Source organism: Stegostoma tigrinum, chromosome 27 (genome assembly GCF_030684315.1).
Source record: "Stegostoma tigrinum isolate sSteTig4 chromosome 27, sSteTig4.hap1, whole genome shotgun sequence".
Classification (NCBI taxonomy): Eukaryota; Metazoa; Chordata; class Chondrichthyes; order Orectolobiformes; family Stegostomatidae; genus Stegostoma; species Stegostoma tigrinum.
The window spans coordinates 39,390,871-39,413,155 of NC_081380.1; the positions used below are offsets into that span (position 1 = coordinate 39,390,871).

At 46.8% G+C, this 22,285-nt stretch overlaps 1 protein-coding gene across 1 annotated transcript in view; it reads right to left on the bottom strand.

The window, feature by feature from the left end:
- nxn (nucleoredoxin) overlaps positions 1-22,285 on the bottom strand; it is a 249,401-nt gene that overhangs the window by 34,212 nt on the left and 192,904 nt on the right. The window contains exons 2-3 of the mRNA XM_059655233.1: positions 21,686-21,786; positions 14,796-14,902 (exon numbers count right to left, since the gene is read on the bottom strand). Of these exons, the coding sequence (XP_059511216.1) occupies positions 14,796-14,902; positions 21,686-21,786 (208 nt within the window). The remainder of the gene's footprint in view (positions 1-14,795; positions 14,903-21,685; positions 21,787-22,285) is intronic.

Below are 22,285 nucleotides of genomic sequence, written 5' to 3' on the forward strand. Positions count from 1 at the left end.
GGATGATAGGAGCTGAGGATTTAGTGGTTCCATTTAAGGAAAATGACGAGCAAATGCTGATTTATGCATCGGTTTTGGCCGAGCGGGTTGTGCACTTGCCTTTGAGTCAAAAGGTTATGGCTTCGAAACCCCACTCCAGGATGTGAACCCAATGAAGGAGCAAAATACTGCAGATGCTGGAGTCTCTACTAAAAACGATGGATACTGGCAAGCTTTTGTGCTCCTGAGATGCTGCTGGGCCTGCTGTGTTCATCCAGCTTCACATTTCATTATCCTGGATTCTCCAGCATCTGCAGTTCCCATTGTCTCTGATACTGGCAATCGCAGCGTGCCAGGGAGCATCCACGGAGAGAGAGCAAGCGAATGCTTCGAGTCCAGGTGACCCTTCATTAGGGCTGATGTGAGGTGTGGAGAGGGCACACATTTATGCTATAGTTGGGGGTGGGGAGGAAGGGAGTGCTGGGGGAGAAAGGATATTGATAGTGCAGTTTAACTGAGAACGGCAGGACAATGGTGCGAGCGACTGCCAGACCGGAAGACAGTCCTACCAGGCTGGGGGTTTTTCTGAAGAAGGGTCCTGACCCGAAACGTCAGCTTTCCTGCTCCTCTGAAGCTGCCTGGCCTGCTGTGTTCCTCCAGCTGCACGCTGTGTTACCTCCTACTGGGGTGGGGGGCAGAGACAGAGGACATGGTGAGAGAGAATGCAGCAAGTAAAATTAAAAGGAAGGGGAGTGGGTTTTACCATCTGAAGCAGTTGAGCTCAATATTAAGTCAAGTGAGCACAATGAGATCAGCCGACAACTGCAGTGCTAAGGCAGTGCTACTCTGTCAGAGGTGGTTTTCCAGACCAGATCTTAAGAGGCCCTGTCTTACCTCTCAGCTGGATGGAAGTGATCCCATGAGACCATAAGAATTAGGAACAGGAGGTGGCCATTCAGCTCTCCATCATGCTCTGCCATTCAACAGGATCATGGCTGATCTGACATCCCTAACATCCACTTTCCTGCATTTCCCCGTAATCCTCGATTCCCCGACTGACCAAGAATCTGTCTCAGCCACAAATATCCACCAGGACTCCAACCCACGCACCCCACCGCACCCCCCCCCCCACCCCCCGCCGCCCCAAGCTCTCTGTGGCAAGGAGTTCATAAAATTAACAACCGTCTGAAAAAGGAGAATTCTGGAAAGGAAGAGGGGAGTACTCTGGCATCCTGGTCAACATCTGCGTCTCAAACAACATGACGGAAACAGATTCTCTTGTCATTAACATGTCTGCTGAGTGCAAATTAGTTGCCATGTTCTCGACTTTACAACAGGGCCTGCATTTTAAATGAGCTATGATATCCCACAAATGACAGTGAGAGAAATGACCGGATAATCTGTTTCAGGTGTTCAATAAGATCCTTCAGAGTGCTAGCGAGAACTACAGTTCTGCTTCAAAGTCACACTATCGGATCTTTAAAATCAGACTTAGTCAGCACACTGTGCTTTGGTTCAACGTCTCAATGGAGGTACCTCCAACTCTCTCAACACTCATCTGGAGTCCCGGGCCAAATATTTCGTTTAAGCCCCACGCTCAGATTGAACTCAAAAACTTCTGACTCATCTGATAATCAACTGACAACATTCACATGTTAATGATCCAATAATTGCTCATCAGGTGTTGATTAACCCTGTGGGTTATAAGAACAGAACTAGGAGCAGGTGTGGGCCATCTGGCCCCTCATGCCTGCTCAGAACTGTGGCCTCACCAGCACCTTATACACCTACAACACAACCTAAATAAAAACCGAAAGAACTGTGGACGCTGTAAATCAGGAACAAAAACAGAAATTGCTGGAAAAGCTCAGCAGATCTGGCAGCATCTGTGAAGGAAAATCTAGAGTTAACGTTTCAGGTCTGGTGGCCCTTCCGCAGAATTATTAATGACTTGGATGAGGGGATTGAAGGATGGGTCAGCAAGTTTGCAGACGACACAAAGGTCGGAGGTGTCGTTGACAGTGTAGAGGGCTGTTGTAGGCTGCAGCGGGACATTGACAGGATGCAGAGATGGGCTGAGAGGTGGCAGATGGAGTTCAACCTGGATAAATGCGAGGTGATGCATTTTGGAAGGTCGAATTTGAAAGCTGAGTACAGGATTAAGGATAGGATTCTTGGCAGCGTGGAGGAACAGAGGGATCTTGGTGTGCAGATACATAGATCCCTTAAAATGGCCACCCAAGTGGACAGGGTTGTTAAGAAAGCATATGGTGTTTTGGCTTTCATTAACAGGGGGATTGAGTTTAAGAGTCGTGAGATCTTGTTGCAGCTCTATAAAACTTTGGTTAGACCGCACTTGGAATACTGCGTCCAGTTCTGGGCGCCCTATTATAGGAAAGATGTGGATGCTTTGGAGAGGGTTCAGAGGAGGTTTACCAGGATGCTGCCTGGACTGGAGGGCTTATCTTATGAAGAGAGGTTGACTGAGCTCGGTCTCTTTTCATTGGAGAAAAGGAGGAGAGGGGACCTAATTGAGGTATACAAGATAATGAGAGGCAGAGATAGAGTTGATAGCCAGAGACTATTTCCCAGGGCAGAAATGGCTAGCACGAGGGGTCATAGTTTTAAGCTGGTTGGTGGAAAGTATAGAGGGGATGTCAGAGGCAGGTTCTTTACGCAGAGAGTTGTGAGAGCATGGAATGCGTCGCCAGCAGCAGTTGTGGAAGCAAGGTCATTGGGGTCATTTAAGAGACTGATGGACATGTATATGGTCACAGAAATTTGAGGGTGCATACATGAGGATCAATGGTCGGCACAACATTGTGGGCTGAAGGGCCTGTTCTGTGCTGTACTGTTCTATGTGTGTGAGAGGGTGTGTTTGTGTGAGGGTGTGTGTGTGTGTGTGAGGCTGTTTGTGTGTGTGTGAGGGTGTGTGTGTGTGAGGGTGTTTGTGTGTGAGAGTGTTTGTGTGTGAGAACGTGTGTGTGTGTGAGAACATGTGTGTGAGGGTGTGTGTGAGAACATGTGTGTGTGTGACTGTGACTGTGTGTGTGAGGGTGTGGGTACGTGTGACTGTGTGTGTGTGTGTGTGTGTGTGTGTGTGTGTGTGTGTGTTTTTGTGTAAAATAGTCGATGTGCGTACGGGTGTGAGTGTGTCTGTTTGGCACACATACAAATCTCACAGCAGACTAAGCCTCGGTCACAGTTGCACTGTTGTGTACACACAGCATGTACAGTCCTTAAAGGTGAACCCTTCCTAAAAGATTGTGCACGTGAAAAACATCTGCTGGCAGGTTATGACTTGGGTCCTCTATTTAATACCAGGGTTTTGTTACATCCACTTAAATGTGGTCAGACAAAGGTGTACGCTAGTTTGTAAGGAATTTAAGGTCCACCTATGTAAGTAGTCATTGAGGTCAACCCCATTAATGTCACAAATATAGTGAAAATAAGAACCAATGATATGGCTGCACACCTACAACGGAGGCAAGCATTGGTTCTTCCAAAGAACTACATCACACAGCAGCAAGAAAAAGTCCTGAATTTCCAATTTCTCCTGATTTCAGCCAAGTTTACAGCTAAGTGATACAATCACTGTAAATGACTGAAACCATTTGCACATGTACACCAAAAAAAATAAAGCAACACATTTCAATGTGCAACTGTTTGCTTGTAGTTTATACTCATTGGTAGCCCTGGCCCATGCTATCCCTGCAAATATTTCATTTGGTCCCATCCCTGCTATCTCAACCAACGTCTGCTATCTGGACCAAAGGATAGTTTTCAAAGTTGAGAACAATCCATTGAAATGTGGGTGCTGATGCAATAACATCTCTCACTTAATGGTTAGTATCTCAAATGCAGCTGGAAAATAAAAAAAATGCCATTATCATCCAAAAACCAGACATGTTTAAAATCAATTCGTGTTGATTAAAATAAATACCTGGACAATTCAGCTAGGAGCTGCATTCGTGTGGTGTGGTGCCCATCATTTCCTAAAGTTCTGGTAACCCTTGACCTGAGCCAACCTGTCTTCACCCAAAATGGCCCATGAACAATCCCAAAATTTAACCTGGCATCGGGCTGCCATTTTTGGGACAATGTCTATCCAATCTTAAAAATGCCTGAGTGTGTTACCAAACGAAAACCGCCACAAAACTGGGATGCGTGACCAAACAGTTAAGGTTTTAATCAGTGTCCAACATGAGCAGAGGTGCTGAGAGGCTTAGAGAGGGTGCAGGCAACTGGAGGAATGGCCAGCAATTACCATGCTGAAAGTCTAGTGAAAAACAAACAGCATAGATAACTAGCAGCCCACAACTCATGGCTCAAAGCCAACAGTGTAGAAACCTGCAAGTTATTTGTCTGTTTGGAATAAAGATTAGTTTAACAACTTGTTGATGTAGTTCTTGCACAGAGCCAGTGCCTGCAATGTAATATCAGTAACTTCAGACATAATCCAACTTCAAAAAGCCACCTGTCCACAGTGACCATCTCGATATCTAATCTCTGACAATTTAATGAATCAGCGATGTATCAGCTGGCTGACCATCTGTTTGCGAAGGACCACCAAAAGGCAGTCCCAATGGGGCTTGATGTTGCAGCACACTTCAAGCTGACCTACACACTGAGGGACAGCGGCATGCTCTCTGAGTTCACAGCAAGAGCTTCAACAGAGAATGCAAACTGAAGGTTCAACAGTTCCAGGTTGACAGTTTGGAGAGATGTGGGTGGGAAGAGAAATGAAATTGAAGCCTCAAATTCTTTAAGCATTGGAACTGACCTGGTGGCTTAAAGATGAATATACAGACCTGCCAAAGGAGAAGAGATGAGGCAAGTATTAGTTGTCAAACACAACAACAGCTTCATTCTCACAGCTTCCAAATACTTGCTTTGTCTCAGAGATGACATGCATTCAGTGTTTGATCTTACTGTCCAATTTCAGTTTGATGTCCATCCTAATTCAAATTCTGGAAACAACAGTTGTACATGTCATCCCATCAGGAAATGTGAAGGTGATTTCTGGGATCATGGGGTGTCATGTTGACCTTGAGCTCCATAATTAGGAACAGGTTACAAAGCATGAATGTGAGGGTAGGGTGGGGTGAGAAGCACTTCGGAGGCTTGGCACAGACTAAAGCTCTTTCCATGCTGTAGGGAGTCTATGATTCTATGAAGACCAATCCATAAGTTCCACCCTCCTCCTCTGACCTTTCCCCAGTCAAATACAACCATCTAACTACTGTAATCCCATTTTCCAGTTCTTGGCCCACAGCCTTATGTACCTCGGCATTGCAAGTGCACATCTAAATATTTCTTCACAATTATAAGGGTTTCTGTCTCTGACACCCCTTACAGGGAGTGAGTTCCAGATTCGCATCATCTTCTAGGTGGGAAAAAAAATCCTCAAATCTTCTCTAAACCTCCTGCACCTTTCTTAAAATCGATGCCCCCAGTTACTGATCCCACCAACATGGGGAGAAGTTTCTTACTGTTAACCGTGTCCACGCCCCTCAGGATTTTAAACATCTCAATCATGTACCCCCTCAGTCTCCCCTGCTCCAAGCAAAACAATCCCAGTCTGTCCAAACTCTCTTCATAGCTTAAACTCTCCGGCCCAGGGCACATCCTGGTAAATCTCTCCCGCTCCTTCTGAGTGAGGCCAGTACCCTAGTTTGCTCTCAGCAGCTGTAAAGGTGCCTGATAAAACAACTGGCTTGTTAGGATCAGTCCAAATGATTTGGGAAAACGGACAAAAATCCAGAAATAAAAACCCAGAAAAAGTCTGAACAGATATGTACGCCTGACCGCAGAGGCCTCACTGTATCAGTTTCAGCTCAGGAGCTACTCCCTCCTCCAAAATCACAGGGTCATTTATTTTTAAATGATTAATGGGGTGGGGGCCTCACTAGCCAGGCCAGTATTTACTGCCCGCCCATAATTGCCTTGAGTGCAGTTGAGAGTTAACTACATTGCTGAGGGTCTCGACCCAAAACATCAGCTTTCCTGCTCCTCTGATGCTGCTTGGCCTGCTGTGTCCATCCAGCTCCACACCTTGTTATATCACATTGCTGAGGGGTCTGGAGTCACACGTAGGCCAGACCAGGTAAGGATGGCAGATTTTCTTCCCTCAAGGACCAGACATTTTCTCCCCCCACCACTCCCTTAACCATTGACAATGGTTTCATGATCATTATTAGGTTCTTAATCCCAGGTTTCTTTGATTGAATTTAAATTCCACCGTCTACCGTGGTGGGACTTAAACCTGGGTCCCCATAACATTACTGACTGATGGCCTGGTGGTACTACCTCTAGGCCATCACCTCCCCTGAGCTGATCCTTCCCCAGTTAATCACCCTGCTCTGGGGTTTAGATACCTAATCCAGGCCCACCCTCTCTTTTAGAGAAGGCTAAACAAGAGGTGCAATGGAGAGGAGATTCGAGCACATGCAGAGGATTGGGGGAACTGCTGCCCATGGGGAGGGTGAGGAACCCGATGCCAGTGAGTTAAGGCAATTGGCATTGAACAAAGCAAAGGTGACACAAGGGAAATCTTTCTCACGCAGTGGGCAACCCCCCCTCTGAGCGGTACGGCCTCACTGAAGGTCCATGCACGGTGATCCAGGAGTTGACACCTTCACTCCAGGTTTATCCAGCCACTGTTGTGCCTGGAATTCGAAAGCTGGAGAGATTAGAGGGAATGGAGGCAGTGAGCGGTTCGGATCCAGATGTGTGGCATGGTTATGGTCCCAGGAATGGCAGGCTTAACTTATGAGGAATGTTTGAGGACTCTGGGACAATACTCGTTGGAGTTTAGAAGGATGAGAGGGGATCTAATTGAAACTTTCAGAATAGTGAATGGCCTGAACACAGTGGATATTGGGAAGATGCTTACATTGGTCAGACAGACTAGGACCTGAGGGCACAGCCTTAGAATAAAGGGAAGACCCTTTAGAATGGAGATAAGGAGAAACTTCTTCAGCCAGAAAGTGATGAATCTATGGAATTCACTGCCACGGAAGGCTGTGGAGGCCTGGCCACTGAGTACATTTAAGACTGAGATAGATAGGTTCTTGATTATCAAGGGGATCAAGGGTTATGGGGAGAAAGCAAGAGACTGGGGCTGAGGAACTTACCGGCCATGATCGAATGGAGGGGCAGGCATGATGGGCAGAATGGCCTAATTTCTGCTCCTATGCCTTATGGTCTTATGGTATGCCACCTGAGAATATGGCAGGGGGCTTTCAAATGGAATTGGGTAAGCCGCCTAGAGAGGGATTGCTCTTCGTAGACAGCCAGGACAAGCTAGAAGGATCGAATTGTCTCTTGTATCAGAGATAGCAGGAACTGTAGATACTGGAGAATCTGAGGCAACAAGGTGTAGAGCTGGATGAACATAGCAGGCCAAGCAGCCTCAGAGGAGCAGGAAGGCTGATGTTTCGGGCCTAGACCCTTCATCAGAAACGGGATGAAGGGTCTAAGCCTGAAACGCCAGCCTTCCTGCTCCTCTGATGCTGCTTGGCCTGCTGTGTTCATCCAGCTCTACATCCTGTCATCTTGACTTGTCTCTTTCTGTGCAGTCAACCACTCTACTCATGACCAACACTATCCCAAGATAAATGAAGCAGGATAGCCCAGGGCTTTCTTGGGCTGCATTCAGCCCATTGCTTGTAGCAGGTTACAAGATTTTACACATTTGTTAATTTAAAAAGACAGCATTAAGAATGGTGGCTAGACACTGCAGCAGTTTATCTGAAAATTCTCAGCAGCAATGCATGTGACTTCTCAGAACAGCACCCTCCATGACTTCTTCGTCATTTCCGTAACACACTGGCCTCAAATAGAAAATATTCCAATTCTCCACAGGGTCTTAACAAGTCTCTGGCTGTGAACCAGGAAAATCGCCTCCTGGATTTCATGCTTCAATTACAGCACTTTAAAATAAATCTCTGGTATGGATTATTAAAATTTCAGGGATTTACAGGGAAAGTTTAGACTCACTGTTACTTACAGTTCAGCAGTGATATGGGACTGCTCTAGACTTCTGGGGCTGGAGTTTGTTCTGGGTTCCTGACTCCAACATCAGGATTGTTTCCAGGTCCCAAGCCCCCAGGGTCACAGGGGGGATGTTACAGTGCACAGACAAATTATTCACCCTTTGTGCCTGTACCCGCTCTCCAAACAGACATTGTCACCTAATGCCGATCTCCTGCCTTTTCCCCAAATCCCTTCACACCATTTCTATATAACCATGCACTGCCCCTCTTGAGCTCCCCCATTGAACTTGACTCCATCACATTTCCAGGCATTGCATTTCCATGCTCCAAGCTACTCACTTTGTGAGAAAGCTCTCCTCACTTCACCCTTGCTTGCTTCCACGGTCATTTTAAAGCTATGCCCTCTTGGGAACAGTTTCTCCTCTATCGACTCTGTCCAGCTCTGATCATAGTTTTGAAAACCACAGTCAGCTCTCCTGTCAGCCTTCCTGTGTCCAGGGAGAAGAGTCCCCGCCTCCATCCTCAAAACTGCCATTTCTCATCCCTGGAACCACTCTTCTAAATCACTTTCGCACTCTCCTCGATCCATACACATCTAGAACGTAGAATATAGAACAGTACAGGCCCTTTGGCCCACAATGTTGTGCTGAACTTTTACCCTAAACCTAAGGTCTATCTAACCTCCACCCCTACCTTATACTATCATCCATATGCCTATCTAATAGCAGCTTAAATGCCCCTAACGAGGCCGACTCTACTACCCCTCTCCGGCAATGCATTCCACGTCCCTACCACTCTCTGAGTAAAGAACCTACCTCTGACATCTCCCCTATATCTACCTCCACTCACATTAAAACTATGCCCCCTTGTAATAGCCACCTCCACCCTAGGAAAAAGTCTCTGGCTGTCCATTCAAGAGTACATGAGCACCAACTGGCTACAAAAAGATACAACCAATACTCACTCATCTCAATCCACATGGACAAGGAGAACCACGACTTCGACTGGGACAACACCGAGATCCTGGGACAGGCTCGGCAGAGACAAGCATGAGAATTCCTGGAAGCCTGGCACTCCACAATGCATGCTATTAATAAACACATTGAACTTGACCCCATATACATTCCACTACAGAGGAAACCTGGAAGTGAGGCAATCCATCGCGACAGACCCCTGAGTTTAAAAACCAGGCAGGAAAACACACCGACTCTTCATCGGAGGCTGCACTGAGGATGTTACCAAGCGCTGTAATGAAACATCTGCGGAACAACAAACCAGCTGAGCGAGCCAACCAACCTCAACACCCACAACCCGAGCTACAGATCTACTCCACAACACTAGAAATGTTGGTTTACGAGCAGACGATTGGGTGGGTGTCAGGAGTAAACACGAGACGGGGTCGAGCCCAAAGAGAGAAAAGAATAGTTGGACAGACAGAGGAATGGTTTACAATCCGGCTAGGAGGCTAAATAGCTAGTAACGATTTCTGAGAAAGGGTCACCAGATCCGAAACGTTAACTCTGATTTTTTTTCCCCACAGATGCTGCCAGACCTGCTGAGATTTTCCAGCAACTTCTGTTTTTGCGGCTGTTAACGAGGACTGTTAGTGGCTCACAATGGGTTGTGTGTAATGGCAGGCTGTGTGATAACATGGCCTGGTGTTTGGGGGCGGGGGCTCGGACAGGGGAGAGCTCAAGCCCCGAAGTTATTGAACTCGACACTGAGCCCAGAGGGCTGCAGGTTCCTCAAGCAGAAAGCGAGGTTTTATTCTACCAGCTTGCATTGAACTTTGCTGGAGCACTGCAGCAAACCTGAGACAGAGACATTGGCCAGGGAACAGGGTGATTTACTGTAATCCGTATCTTGCAGTGATGAGACAATAGTATCCACAATACTAGTTTGGAGTTTGCACATTCTCCACGTGTCTGCGTGGGTTTCCTCCGGGTGCTCCGGTTTTCTCCCACAGTCCAAAGATGTGCAGGCTATGTGGATTGGCCGTGCTAAATTGTTCGTGGAGGGCGTAGATTAGGTGGGTTATAGGGGGATGGGTCTGGGTGGGATGCTCTGAGGGTCAGTGTGGACTTGTTGGGCCGAAGAGCCTGTTTCCACACTGTAGGGATTCAACGAATGAAAGTAAATTCATTTTGGAATTACTCTGAACTGCGAATTTATGGTCATGACCCATACCCTGGGTGGGGCTGGGTGAACCGCCACCCTTTATTTCCATCACAGAATATCAGCGTCCCAAGTCAGAATTTGGCCAATGGGGCATGTGGAAATGGGGTATTTAGCAGCCAATTACATAACGACACCTGGACAAGTGCCCACAATGCTGCATCGATAAACAGAGCCACGAGAAAAGAGGAGCAAAGCAATCATGTTGGAGCTATACAAATCACGGGGCGGGCCTCAAACTGGGGAAGTGTGGAAAATTTAGGGCAGACACTGAGGAAGAGATAGAAAGGCCTTTAAAAGGACACTGAGGAGGTTTAACCAGGATGTCAACATGAAGGAGTTCAGTCCTGGAAGAGATCTGACATTTCCCCTTTGATGGGAGAAGATTAAGACCATATGAAGTAAGAGTTGAAGTAGGCCATTCAGCCCATTGGGTCTGATTCAATGAGGTCATGGCTGATCTGATAATCCTTAACTCCATCACCCTGCTTTATCCCTATTACCCTTGATTCTTTTACTCATTAAACATCTACCTCAACTTTGAATATACTTAATAACCCACGGGCGGCTGTTGAGAGGCTATGTCATCCAGATTTGCAAGATGACGAGAGATATTGATGGAGTAAACAGGGAACAATGGTTTGCAATGATTGGTATTAGAAAGGGTAGAGGAAAATACTCTTTGTCTTTTGATGGAGATTTGTGGCCTTCGCTCTGAGTGAATGTCAGACCGACTCCGTGAGTAACTTTAAAAGGGACCATTAGGCAGGTACCTGAGGTGGAGATACTTTTCAAGGTCACGTACAAAAGCAGGGTGAGGGGCTAACCATAACCCGGCCTTTCTAAAGAGGCAGAGCAACACCCCCCTCTGCTCCCACTTCTTCTGGTCTTAACCTTCTCATTCCAATAGACACGGCTTCATCCCCAGTGGCATCTAGTAAACCTCCTCAGTAACATGGAACTTCACTTTTACTTCAAAACTATACTTTATTAATAAAACTCCTGTGTAAGTACATACAAAGATTTGAACTAAATATGTACAGTTTTTGCAGAGAGAAAGAAAGCAAACAAAACATTGGAATTTTGACATTTCTCAGATGCAAAAAATAACAAAGACCCTTCCTACATCTGCCAGAAACTATTTATGTTCATTTTGAGGCAGCAGGAGGGTCCAATAACTGAACAGGCCCCCCTTTGCCTTCAGCAGGAAGACATCAGACAGTGATCATTCTCCACTGCCCCTCGGCAGCAGCTGCCCCAAGCTTTAGTGCATCCCTCAGCACATAGTCCTGGAACTTGGCAGGTGCCTGTCTGCAACTTACTGTCAGGGTCAACTCCTTGCTCTGGAAGACCACAGGTTTCAGGCAGACCAAAGAGTGTCTTTCCCTGCGTTGATGGTCCCCCAGGCACAGTTGGTGTTAGTCTCGGCGTGCATCCTGGGAATGGGTCATAGAGCACAGAGTCCTGTGTCATGGAGCTGCTCAGGAACCACTGTATCTTCCTCCAGGCTTTCTCTGTAAAGGCACATCCCAGCAGGAGATGTGTGATGGTCTCAGCCCCCTTTGAGGGCAGCGTGAGGTGGCTGCGAGAGTCTGGGGTGTACATGATGGATCTCACAGGTACTGTGCTTCTCACCACCAGCCAAGCGATGTCTGGTTGGAAAGTCCTAGTGATGAGGCAGTCTGCCAAATGACTTTGACAGTCTGTTCAGGGAACAACATGACAGGATCCACCCTCTCCTTTTCCCTCGGGGGTCTCGGGGATGCCATGTGCTGACCACTTCCTGTTGGATTTGAGGTCAAAGGTGTTTTCCTGTAAAAATATTTCCACGAAGGACAGGTGACATGGAATGGTGGAACTACTTGTAGTGTTCTGTGGCACAAAGGGTCGGGTCCATCCTTTTGTAAATCTGGGGACAGGTAGGCCCTCAAGACATAGTGACACTTGGTGCTTGTGTACTGAGGGTCTACACCCGACTGGATGCAGCCACACATACAGGTAGACTCCATCAGGATGAGGACAGCTTTGGGTACGATCATGCCCCCTTGCCCCCACAGCCCCAACCTTTATCCAAAGTTGTGTACATGGTGTCTCTGAAAACATGGTCCATCTGAGACCTCCAGACGATATGGAAGATGGTTCAGGTGACCGCAACAGCTTGGGTTCTGGGAATGCACCATGTACAACAGCGGAGAGAGTGTGTCACAGCTGAGACCAAGCTTTTACACACAGTGGAGAGGATGTAGCCCTCCCATTAGCCTGGTATCTGCCTCATCTTGGCAACATACTCCCCCCAAGTTTTTGTGAACATGGAACAGTACAGACTCAGAGGGGCTTGTGGATCTGGGATTTGGGGTTGACATGGAGGGGAGCTGCATGGCAAGGTAATTTCCCATCCCACCCCACCCCAAACTTCTCCGCATTCCTGTATGAGCCGTACAAGGTACAGAATTTTAGGTGCAAAAGTCAGGAGGTCAGTAGGATTCTTCTGCTGGCACATGGAAACAAAATATTTTCAATCAAAGTGTTCCAAACAAGAACAGACAAGTCTCCCACTGCTGCCAATTAGCTTCCTGTGGTTGGTTCTCGCTCTCTGCCCACCCCCTTGCCCGAAAAATGGCGTTAGGTTTACACCGCACTCAGAGCACAAACAAAACACTGGTCTTTCAGTCGAAAAAGTCCATACCAGGGTTTATCATCTGCATGAGCCAGCAACTAATGATCAAAGCATTTCTGACCGAGATCATGAGTCACTCCCATCTCACTGGAAGGCTATTTCCTGCCCATTTTAGAGAGCGATCAAATGCTTTGATCTGAAACTTTGGTGATCACTGACCTAACTTCAATTGCATTTTGTCAGAGGGTTGAAACAGTTTCACCATGTCACAGGTCAGACCCCCGCCCACCATTCCCCTTCTCACCGCATGTAGCTTCGTACATCAGATTGCCGGACTACATTCTGCCGGAAACACACACTCGCGGTTGCTTCTTTCGTGCGCTGAGCCCAATGCCATATCATTGCTAACACTGTGATGTGCTGGGAGACTGTGAACATGCGGTTCCAACATTGCATTTGCCTTCTGAGCGTCATTGAAGCCGCACCCATCCAGGGCAAGTGGCGGGTATTCCATCTCACTCCTGGCTTGTGCCTTGTAGATGGTGGGCAGGCTTTGGGGAGTCAGGAGTGGAGTTATTTGCTGCAGTATTCCTGGCCTTGGACCTAGTCTTGTATTGATACGGTTGGTCCAGTTCAGTTTCTGGCCAGTTTGATGAGCTCCCAGGATGTTGATATCAGGGTATTCAGCAATGCTAATGCTAATGATACTGACCATCAAGGAGTGAGAGTTAGATTCTCTCTGTGACTTGGCTGTCACCTGTCTTCCTCAAATTGACACTAAACCCCAACCCCAACCCCACCGAACACTGAGGACCTCACCTCCTGCTTGCTGCTCCTGATATAGGTTGTAAGAAAAGCAATGACCAATATCTAAAGAACACATAATTACAAGTACATCTTCGACGCCAGTGGGCTGGAATATAAAGGGGTGGGGGAGGGATGCTAAAGCTGGGCAGAGTTCGGCTGGACTCCAACTGGAGGAGGGAGGGAAATGAGAGTTTAAGATTAGAGCTAGGGCCTTTAGGAGTGATATCACAAAGCACTTTTTCAAACCAAAGCCAGTAAAAATCTGGAATATTCTCTCCCCAGACATTTGTTGAAGCTGGGTTAATTGTGACCAGTAAGACTGAGATTGACAGATTTTCCTTGGGCACAGGATATTCAGGGGCATGATGCCAAGGTGGGCCTACGGGGTTAAAATAATGACCAGGCTATACCCAACTGAATGATGGAACAAAAATACAGACCGTACTGCGGCAACTCAGCTCATCTGGCAGCATTCATGAAGAGAAGAATAGAGTTTTACGTTTGGTGCGACTCTCAAGAAGGAACATGCTTGATGGATCCCTCTCATTCCTGTGTTATGAGCCAGTATTTTTATTCATTTATGGAAAGACAGCATCTCTGGCTGGCCCTGCGTTAATTGCCCAGAGGGCAGTTAAGAGTCAATGCTGTGGGTCTGGAGTCACATGTAGGCTAACTTCCTTCCCTAAAGGGCATTAGTGAACCAGATGGGTTTTCCCCCCAACAATCAGCATTAGAGTCCTAATTTCAGATTCGCATTGAATTCAAATTCCAGCATCTCTGGTAAGATTTGAACCTGGGTCCCCAGGATAGGCAATCTGGTGATAACACCACTAGGCCATCACCTCCCCCAAGATGGAACCCATTAAGAGATACTTCTACTCCAAATGCACACTGGCAGCTACAATGAGGGAGCCAGGAGTTCTATTCATTGATTACCCCACTCTACACCAGCTGGCCGACTACGGGACAAAGACAAACTGAAGCAAACTCTCTGTGCAGTTTGAAACATAACTGCTGCACATTTTGTGTTCAAAAGCATGATGTGTGTGGCATTAACATTCTGAACCTTGGGATTCCCATAGCAAACCATACAGCAGCTCTTCCACATATGTTCAGTTGAATGGACATTCGAGAAAAGTGAAAAACAATTTAAACAACGCAATATCAGACCGGAAAAGAGTTCCCGTGGGGATTATGGTAAACAGGTTTTCTACAAGTACCTTGTATGCTAAAATTCCAGTTGAGCCGTGACCTCCTGGCTTCATCAGTGTATGGTACAGCTAACCAAGGCATCTCGTTAAAATACTGTTTAAAGGATTCTTCTGACCTGAGGGGGGAAAGAATGGCAGCACTGAAACATTCTTGTATTTTTTACAAACCGTTATGAGTTAGCGCATGGGGTTGGGGGGTGGAGCTATGATCTGGCTGGAGATCACAGAATCTTGAGATCCCTACAGTGTGGAAACGGGCCCTTCAGCCCAACAAGTTCACACTGAACCTCAGAGCATCCCACCCAAACCCATCCCCCTATAACACACCTAATCTACACATCCCTGAACACTGCGGGCAATTTAGCATGGCCAATCCACCTCACCTGCACTCTTTGGACTGTGGGAGGAAACTGGAGCACCCGGAGAAAGCCCACGCAGACACAGGGAGAATGTGCAAACTCCACACAGACAGTCATCCAAGGCTAGAATATGAACCCAGGGTCCCTGACGCTGTAAGACAGCAGTGCTAACCACTGAGCCACCGTGATGCCCAACCAAGCAACTCAAGAGGCAGCAGATGTTAAAACCACCACTGGTCTGTGTAGGATGCTTTTCAAAGGTTTGGTGCAGACTCGATGGGCTGAATGGCCTCTTTCCAAGCGTTAGGGGGCTCTATGACCCTCTCCCACGCTCCCTGTGAGGGTTTTCCTCCTTTTCCAGCCGTTGCCATCATCATTATCCCTTCCCTCACAGCACTTTACTCATCACTCCCCTCCGACAAAGCAACCAGTGCTGGGGACATGAAAGCTGATGGCTGGAGGTAAAGGCATGTGCCACAAAACGGTGCACACCCACCTCCTGCCTCTCCTTCCCGGTATTTATTCATTTAAGCGGCGCTGACCATCTTTCAAAGCCCCATCAGACTGCCAGCAATGTATTTAGCAGTGACACTGAATACTGGACTTGGGATGGAGAGCGATGCCAGGCCCTCTCCAACTTCTCCAGCTTAAAACAGGGCACTCCCTGCCTAGTGACCTTTCCTCTTCAGCTCTTCTGTCAGCACAGCCACTGACATGAGACAATTGGAGACAGCAAATCATGAGGTTCTAGACACGTCACTCTCAGCAATACAACTTCTTTATTTTAAAAGGGCGCAAAATGCCAGAGAACCTCAGCAGGTCTGGCAGTGAAACTGAGCGCTGAAGAAAGGCCATATTGGATTCTCTCTCTCTCTCTCTCTGTCTGAATTTCTCCAGCGCTTTCAGTTCTCATTTCAGTTTTCCAGGAAATTATTATTATACTACTATAGCTTATTTACCTTGACCAGTTCTGGCAAAAGATCGACCTGTAACATTCATTCTATTCCTCTGTCCACAGGTGCTGCCTGACCTGCTGAGTATTTGCAGGCTTTGCAGTCAGGGGGCAGAGTTGAGTACGGTAGGCATTACAAAAGAGAAAGTGCTAGAAAAGCTAAAAGGTCTAAAAATTGATATATCTCCTGGCCCCGATGGGCTACATCCTAGAGTTCTGAGGGAGGTGGCTCAGGAAACAGCGGAGGCTTTGGTTGTGATCTTTCAAAAGTCACTGGAGTCAGGGAAAGTCCCAGATGATTGGAAAATCACTGTTGTAACCCCCTTCTTTAAGAAAGGATCAAGACAAAAGATGGAAAATTATAGGCCGATTAGCCCAATCTCGGTTGTTGGTAAAATTCTAGAATCCATCGTTAAGGATGAGATTTCTAAATTCTTGGAAGCGCAGGGTCAGATTAGAACAAGTCAGCATAGATTTAGTAAGGGGAGGTCGTGCCTGACAAACCTGTTAGAATTCTTTGAAGAGGTAACAAGTATGTTAGACCAGGGAAACCTAGTGGATGCTATCTATCTAGACTTCCAAAAGGCCTTTGATATGGTGCCTCACAGGAGGCTGCCGAGCAAGGTGAGGGCTCATGGTGTTCGAGCTGAGCTACTGGCTTGGATTGAGGATTGGCTGTCTGACAGAAGGCAGAGAGTTGGGATAAAAGGCTCTTTTTCGGAATGGCAACCGGTGACAAGTGGTGTCCCACAGGGTTCAGTGTTGGGGCTGCAGCTGTTCACTTTATATATTAATGATCTGGATGAAGGGACCGGGGGCATTCTGGCGATGTTTGCCAATGATACAAAGATAGGTGGACAGGTAGGTAGTAATGAGGAGGTGGGGAGGCTGCAGAAAGTTAACTTGCAGGTAGAGTCCGTGGTTACGAAAGCGAATGTAATGTTGTCATTTATCTCTAGAGGGTTGGAATATAAAAGCAGGGATGTGCTTCTGAGGCTTTATAAAGCTCTAGTTAGGCCCCATTTAGAATACTGTGTCCAATTTTGGGCCCCACACCTCAGGAAGGACATACTAGCCCTGGAGCGTGTCCAGCGGAGATTCACACGCGGAGATTCACACGGATGATCCCTGCAATGGTAGGTTTAACGTACGATGAATGGCTAAGGATCCTGGGATTGTACTCATTAGAGTTTAGAAGGTTGAGGGGAGATCTAATAGAAACTTACAAGATAATGCATAACTTAGAAGGGGCAGACGCTAGGAAGTTGTTTCCGTTAGGCAGGGAGACTAGGACCTGTGGGCACAGCCTTAGAATTAGAGGGGGTAAATTTAAAACTGAAATGAGGAGACATCTCTTCAGCCAGAGAGTAGTGGGCCTGTGGAATTCATTGCCACGGAGCGCAGTGGAGGCCGGGACGTTAAATGTCTTCAAGGCAGAGATTGATAATTTCTTGATCTCGCAAGGAATCAAGGGCTACGGGGAGAGTGCAGGGAAGTGGAGTTGAAATGCCCATCAGCCAAAATTAAATGGCGGAGTGGACTTGATGGGCCAAATGGCCTTACTTCCACTCCTATGTCTTATGGTCTTACTTTTCTGTTTTTAATTCATATTTCGAGCCCCTGCAAGTATTTTTCTTCAGTAACATTGTTTCCTGTCACATGACCATCCTGCTTTTATCTTGTACTATCATCTCTATTAATGTGTAATCTCTCCTGCCAACCATCCAGCCTTTTGTCACAGAGTCATACAGCATGCTATCAGGCCCTTCGGTCCAAACAGTCCATGCCAACCATAATCCGAAACTAAACTAGTCCCACCTGCCTGCACTTGGTCCATATCCCTCCAAACCTTGCCTATTCATGTACTTATCCAAACGTCTTTTAAATGTTGTAATTGTTTTGGTATCCACCTCTTCCTCTGGAAGGTCAGTCCACACACAAACCATTCTCAATGTAATAAATTGCCCCCTTAGGCCCATTTTTAAAAATCTTTCTCCTCTCACCTTAGAAATATGCCCTCTAGTCTGAACCTCCACACCCTTCGGAAAAGACCCTTGCTATTCAGCTTATCAATGCCCCTCGTGATTTTATAAACCTCTACGTGATCACTCCTCAACCTCCCATGCTCCAGTAAAAAAGAAGTCCCAGCCTATCCAGAGATAACAGGAACTGCAGATGCTGGAGAATCCGAGATAACGAAGTGTGGAGCTGGATGAACACAGCAGACTAAGCAGCATCTCAGGAGCACAAAAGCTTATGCACAAAACGTCTGCTGTGTTCATCCAGCCCCACACTTTGTTGACACAGGGCTGTGTGTTAGCTTTTTGTAATTCATGGGATGTGCACAATTGCCCAGATGACAGCTTGAGAGTCAATGACCTTGTTGCAGGTCCAGAGTCACATGTAGGCCAGACAGATAAGGACAGCAGATTTCCTTCCCTAAAGTTGAACCAGATGGGGTTTTACAACAATCAACATTAGAGCAGGCTAGCTCTTCATATTCCAAATTGCTACTGGGCTCAGATTTCACCATCTGTTGTGGTGGGACCATCCTCAGAACATTAACCAAGTGATGTGGATAACTAGTCCAACGACATTATCACGACACCACTGGATGTTATGCGCAGAGCTGCTGCTTATAGGCTCAGTCAAGTGTAGCCCTTGGGAAAGAAGTAGCCCACGAGTACTTAAGCTTCGACGACCCGGTCCTATCTGTGTGTTTCTACTCACCAGCTTGACAGGCTTGAATTTGTTGGGCCTGGAGATTTGGAAGGGATTGTTTACTCAACCTGCTGCTTCATGGGTAGATAAATCCTGTCAGGGTCTCTCCGCTTGACAGAGATACAAGCTAATAGTGACAGCGTGTCTAATTGGTGCAGAATCGGCAATTTGTGGACTGCAAGAACTGAAGTCTCTAAGTGCCAGGGACTAAGTGGTCAGGTCAGGGAGGAAAACTGCTGTGTAACAAGATGGGTCTTGTTCTTTTTCATTGTCTTTAGCCTCTTCCTTCTCCTTTTACTGGCAAACAACTAGTCCTTCTGGCATGTAGGCCTTACAAGGGAAAGTCAAAATCCCAATGATTTACACATGCAACACAACACAAGGCAGGCTGAAACCTGACATTTAATAAGCATGTCGGTTGTTCAACAGCTGCCAAGTTATCTCAAAGCTGTCCAACACAGGAAAAAGCTTATGTTTATAATTAAAGTCACTGGTTATAAATACTTGCAAAAGAATGTGAGGACCAGTGTTGGCCTAATGCCACCCCCAATTCTGATCTATGGCTTGCTTTCACGAAAATGTCGAACACAGGTAACAGGCATTTTTTTTCTCTCAGTCTACCCTTGCTGGCTCTCCTTCTCACACACAATGGGCTGGGCAACGGGATTACACATGACCTGCAACGTCAAGGGTCACAGGCATACAGGAACATCAGCACTTCCACGTTCCCCTCTGTATTTCACACCTTGAATGCATATTGCCTTTGCAGCCCCACATCCCTGGATCAAAATGGTCAAGTTCCCTTGACAACAGCACTATGGGCAAACCAACAGCACCATTAAAGGTGGCTAGTGTTTTTGAACAGAGTGACCTAGGGGTCCAGGTGTATAATTCTTTGAGGTTTGCATCGCATGTAGACAGGGTGGTTAAAAGGGCGTTTAGCATGCTTGCCTTCATTGCTCAGACCTTTGAGTATAGGAGTCAGGTGGCTCAGTGGTTAGCACTGCTGCCTCACCGCGCCAGGGACCCGGGTTCGATTCCACCCTCGGGTGACTGTCTGTGTGCAGTTTGCACATTCTCCCCATATCTGTGTGGGTTTCGTACAGGCACTCTGGTCTCCTCCCACAGTCCAAAGATGTGCAGGCTAGGTGGCTTGGCCATGGAGAAATGCAGGGTTACAGTGATGGGGGGGATGCCAATCAGAGGGTTTGTATGGGCTGAACAGTCTGCTCTCACATAGTGGGGTGATATGATCATAGTCTATTAGAAGGCATGTTGAGGGTGTGCAGCATGGTAGTGAGGCTTCTTCTGGAATACTGCGTCCAGTTCAGGCCACCTAGTTATAGGAAAGGTATTATTAAGCTGGAGAGGGTTCAGGAAAGATTTTCCAGGACATTGCTGGGAATGGAGGGTTTGAGTTATAGAGATAGGCTGGGACTGTTTTTCACTGGACCACAGGAGATTGAGGGGTGACCATGTAGAGGTTTATAGATTCATGAGGGGTTTAGATGAGTTGAAGGGCAGGTGTTTTTCCCTAGGGTGGGGGATTTCAAGTCAAAAAGGCATGTTTTTAAGGTGAGATGAAACAGATTGAGAAAGGACATGAGGGGCAACTTCTTTTTACACACAGAGTGGTTCATGTGTGGAACGAACTTGCAGAGGAAGTGCTGGATGCTGGTACAGCTACAACATTTTAAAGATATTTGGATAAGTACATGAATAAAAAATGTTTGGAGGGATATGGGCCAAGCGGAGGCAGCTGGGACTAGTTTATTCTGGAATTATGGTCAGCATGGGCAGTTGGGCTGAAGGGTCTGTTTCTGTGCTATATGACTCATTCACTACCACATTCTCAAGATCAATAAATTCCTGTCATGGTAGTAATACACATATGAGATGGAGTTGGTGGCAGCCAAAGTTTTGAGTCGAGTAAGCATTAGGTCTTCTACCAATTGATAAACAAGTTCTGCGGGACTGTACAACAAGAGTTCATACATGACTGGCCTTCCTAAGCTGGCCAGGAATCCTGACACTGCAGCGCTTCCAAATAAATTGAAAATTCTAAACATTAAGCAATGAGTTTTAATTGAAACTGTCAATGGGAGAACAATGCATTGGCTGATGGATAGACCACAGAGGCTCCTCTCACAGCTGAGGAAACTAAAGGGAGATGTGACAGACATCTTTGGATTCATGAAGGAATAGTATTGAGTGAACAAAGAGAAACTGTGACCAATGGGTGAGGCAGTCAATAAACTAACCCTAACCCTGTCCCAAATGTTGACCTTAACTCTGTCGCTAAGGTTGGGTATGTTGCTTTGGAGAAAAGACCCAATTTCGATCTCATCTCAAATGTTCCAGGTCTTTCTGTTTGACCGGCTTGAATTTCTTAGGCCTGGAGATATGGAAAGGCTTGTTTACTCACCCTATTGCATCATGGGTAAATAAATGATGTCCGGGTCTCTTAGCTTGACAGAGATACCAGTTAATAGTGAAGACGTGTTTAAATGGCGTTGCATTGGAAGCATGAAGGGTCACATTGTGTAGGTCACGAGAATGGAAGCCTCTAAGTTGTAGGGTCTATTCGATTCGAAGGGAAGGTTGGCTGATGGCTGCTCTGATGGCAGTTCAAGAGCGAAAGCCAGAATGTGAAATCACAACCTGCTGTACGGTTTGGGTCTAAAAGGATTTTGGATGCGTAAAGCGTCACTCACAACCTTTCTCTGAAAAATTGCAAGCTGCTGAAGCCCCACGAGAGTGCCGCCCAGGCAGAAACACGGTCAACCAAATAGGATGTCACGGAAGGAGCCATGCTGCTGGAAGAGATTTAACACTGACCCGACCAGAGAGAACGGAATCTACTTTACCTGTCAGCGCTGACAAAAACAATCTCAAACTTCTGTCCCATCTCTTTGATTTTTCGATACGTCTCCACGAGAACCCGGGTGAGGCTTCGGCAAGGGGGGCACTGTATTCGAAAGGAGAGGATTATACCGCAAGCAGATGGTACTCTTGTCTTCCACACCAAAACGCCACACGCTTTCTTACAGCATGGTAATAATTAAAAACACTTCCACCGCACTAATACACCTCACTTATCCTCTTATTTTGTAACATTTTTTGTAACTCCCAACATCTGGCAAACACACCGCCTTGTCCTGGGGTCTTGTGTTTTCATTATATTAATTAGGCCCATTGGAGGGACTGACCTGGCGGGTATTTCTCAAAGGGTTTCGCATTGTTGCTGGAACATGTTCAAATCCAATCAAATCCCTTCCTCCTCAGGCCCTCTCTCTAATGTACTTCCCAAAGGCACTGACCCTGTTGTATGTTTTCGTTTTCAAAGTGAGTACTTGAAGTGGTTTTGACAGTGTGGTTCGCCGAAGCAGCGTCGCACAGTCATTAAGGTGTAAAAGTGGAGCAGCCGGTTCACGGCGTTTTTGAGTTTTACTCGGCAGAATTGTTTC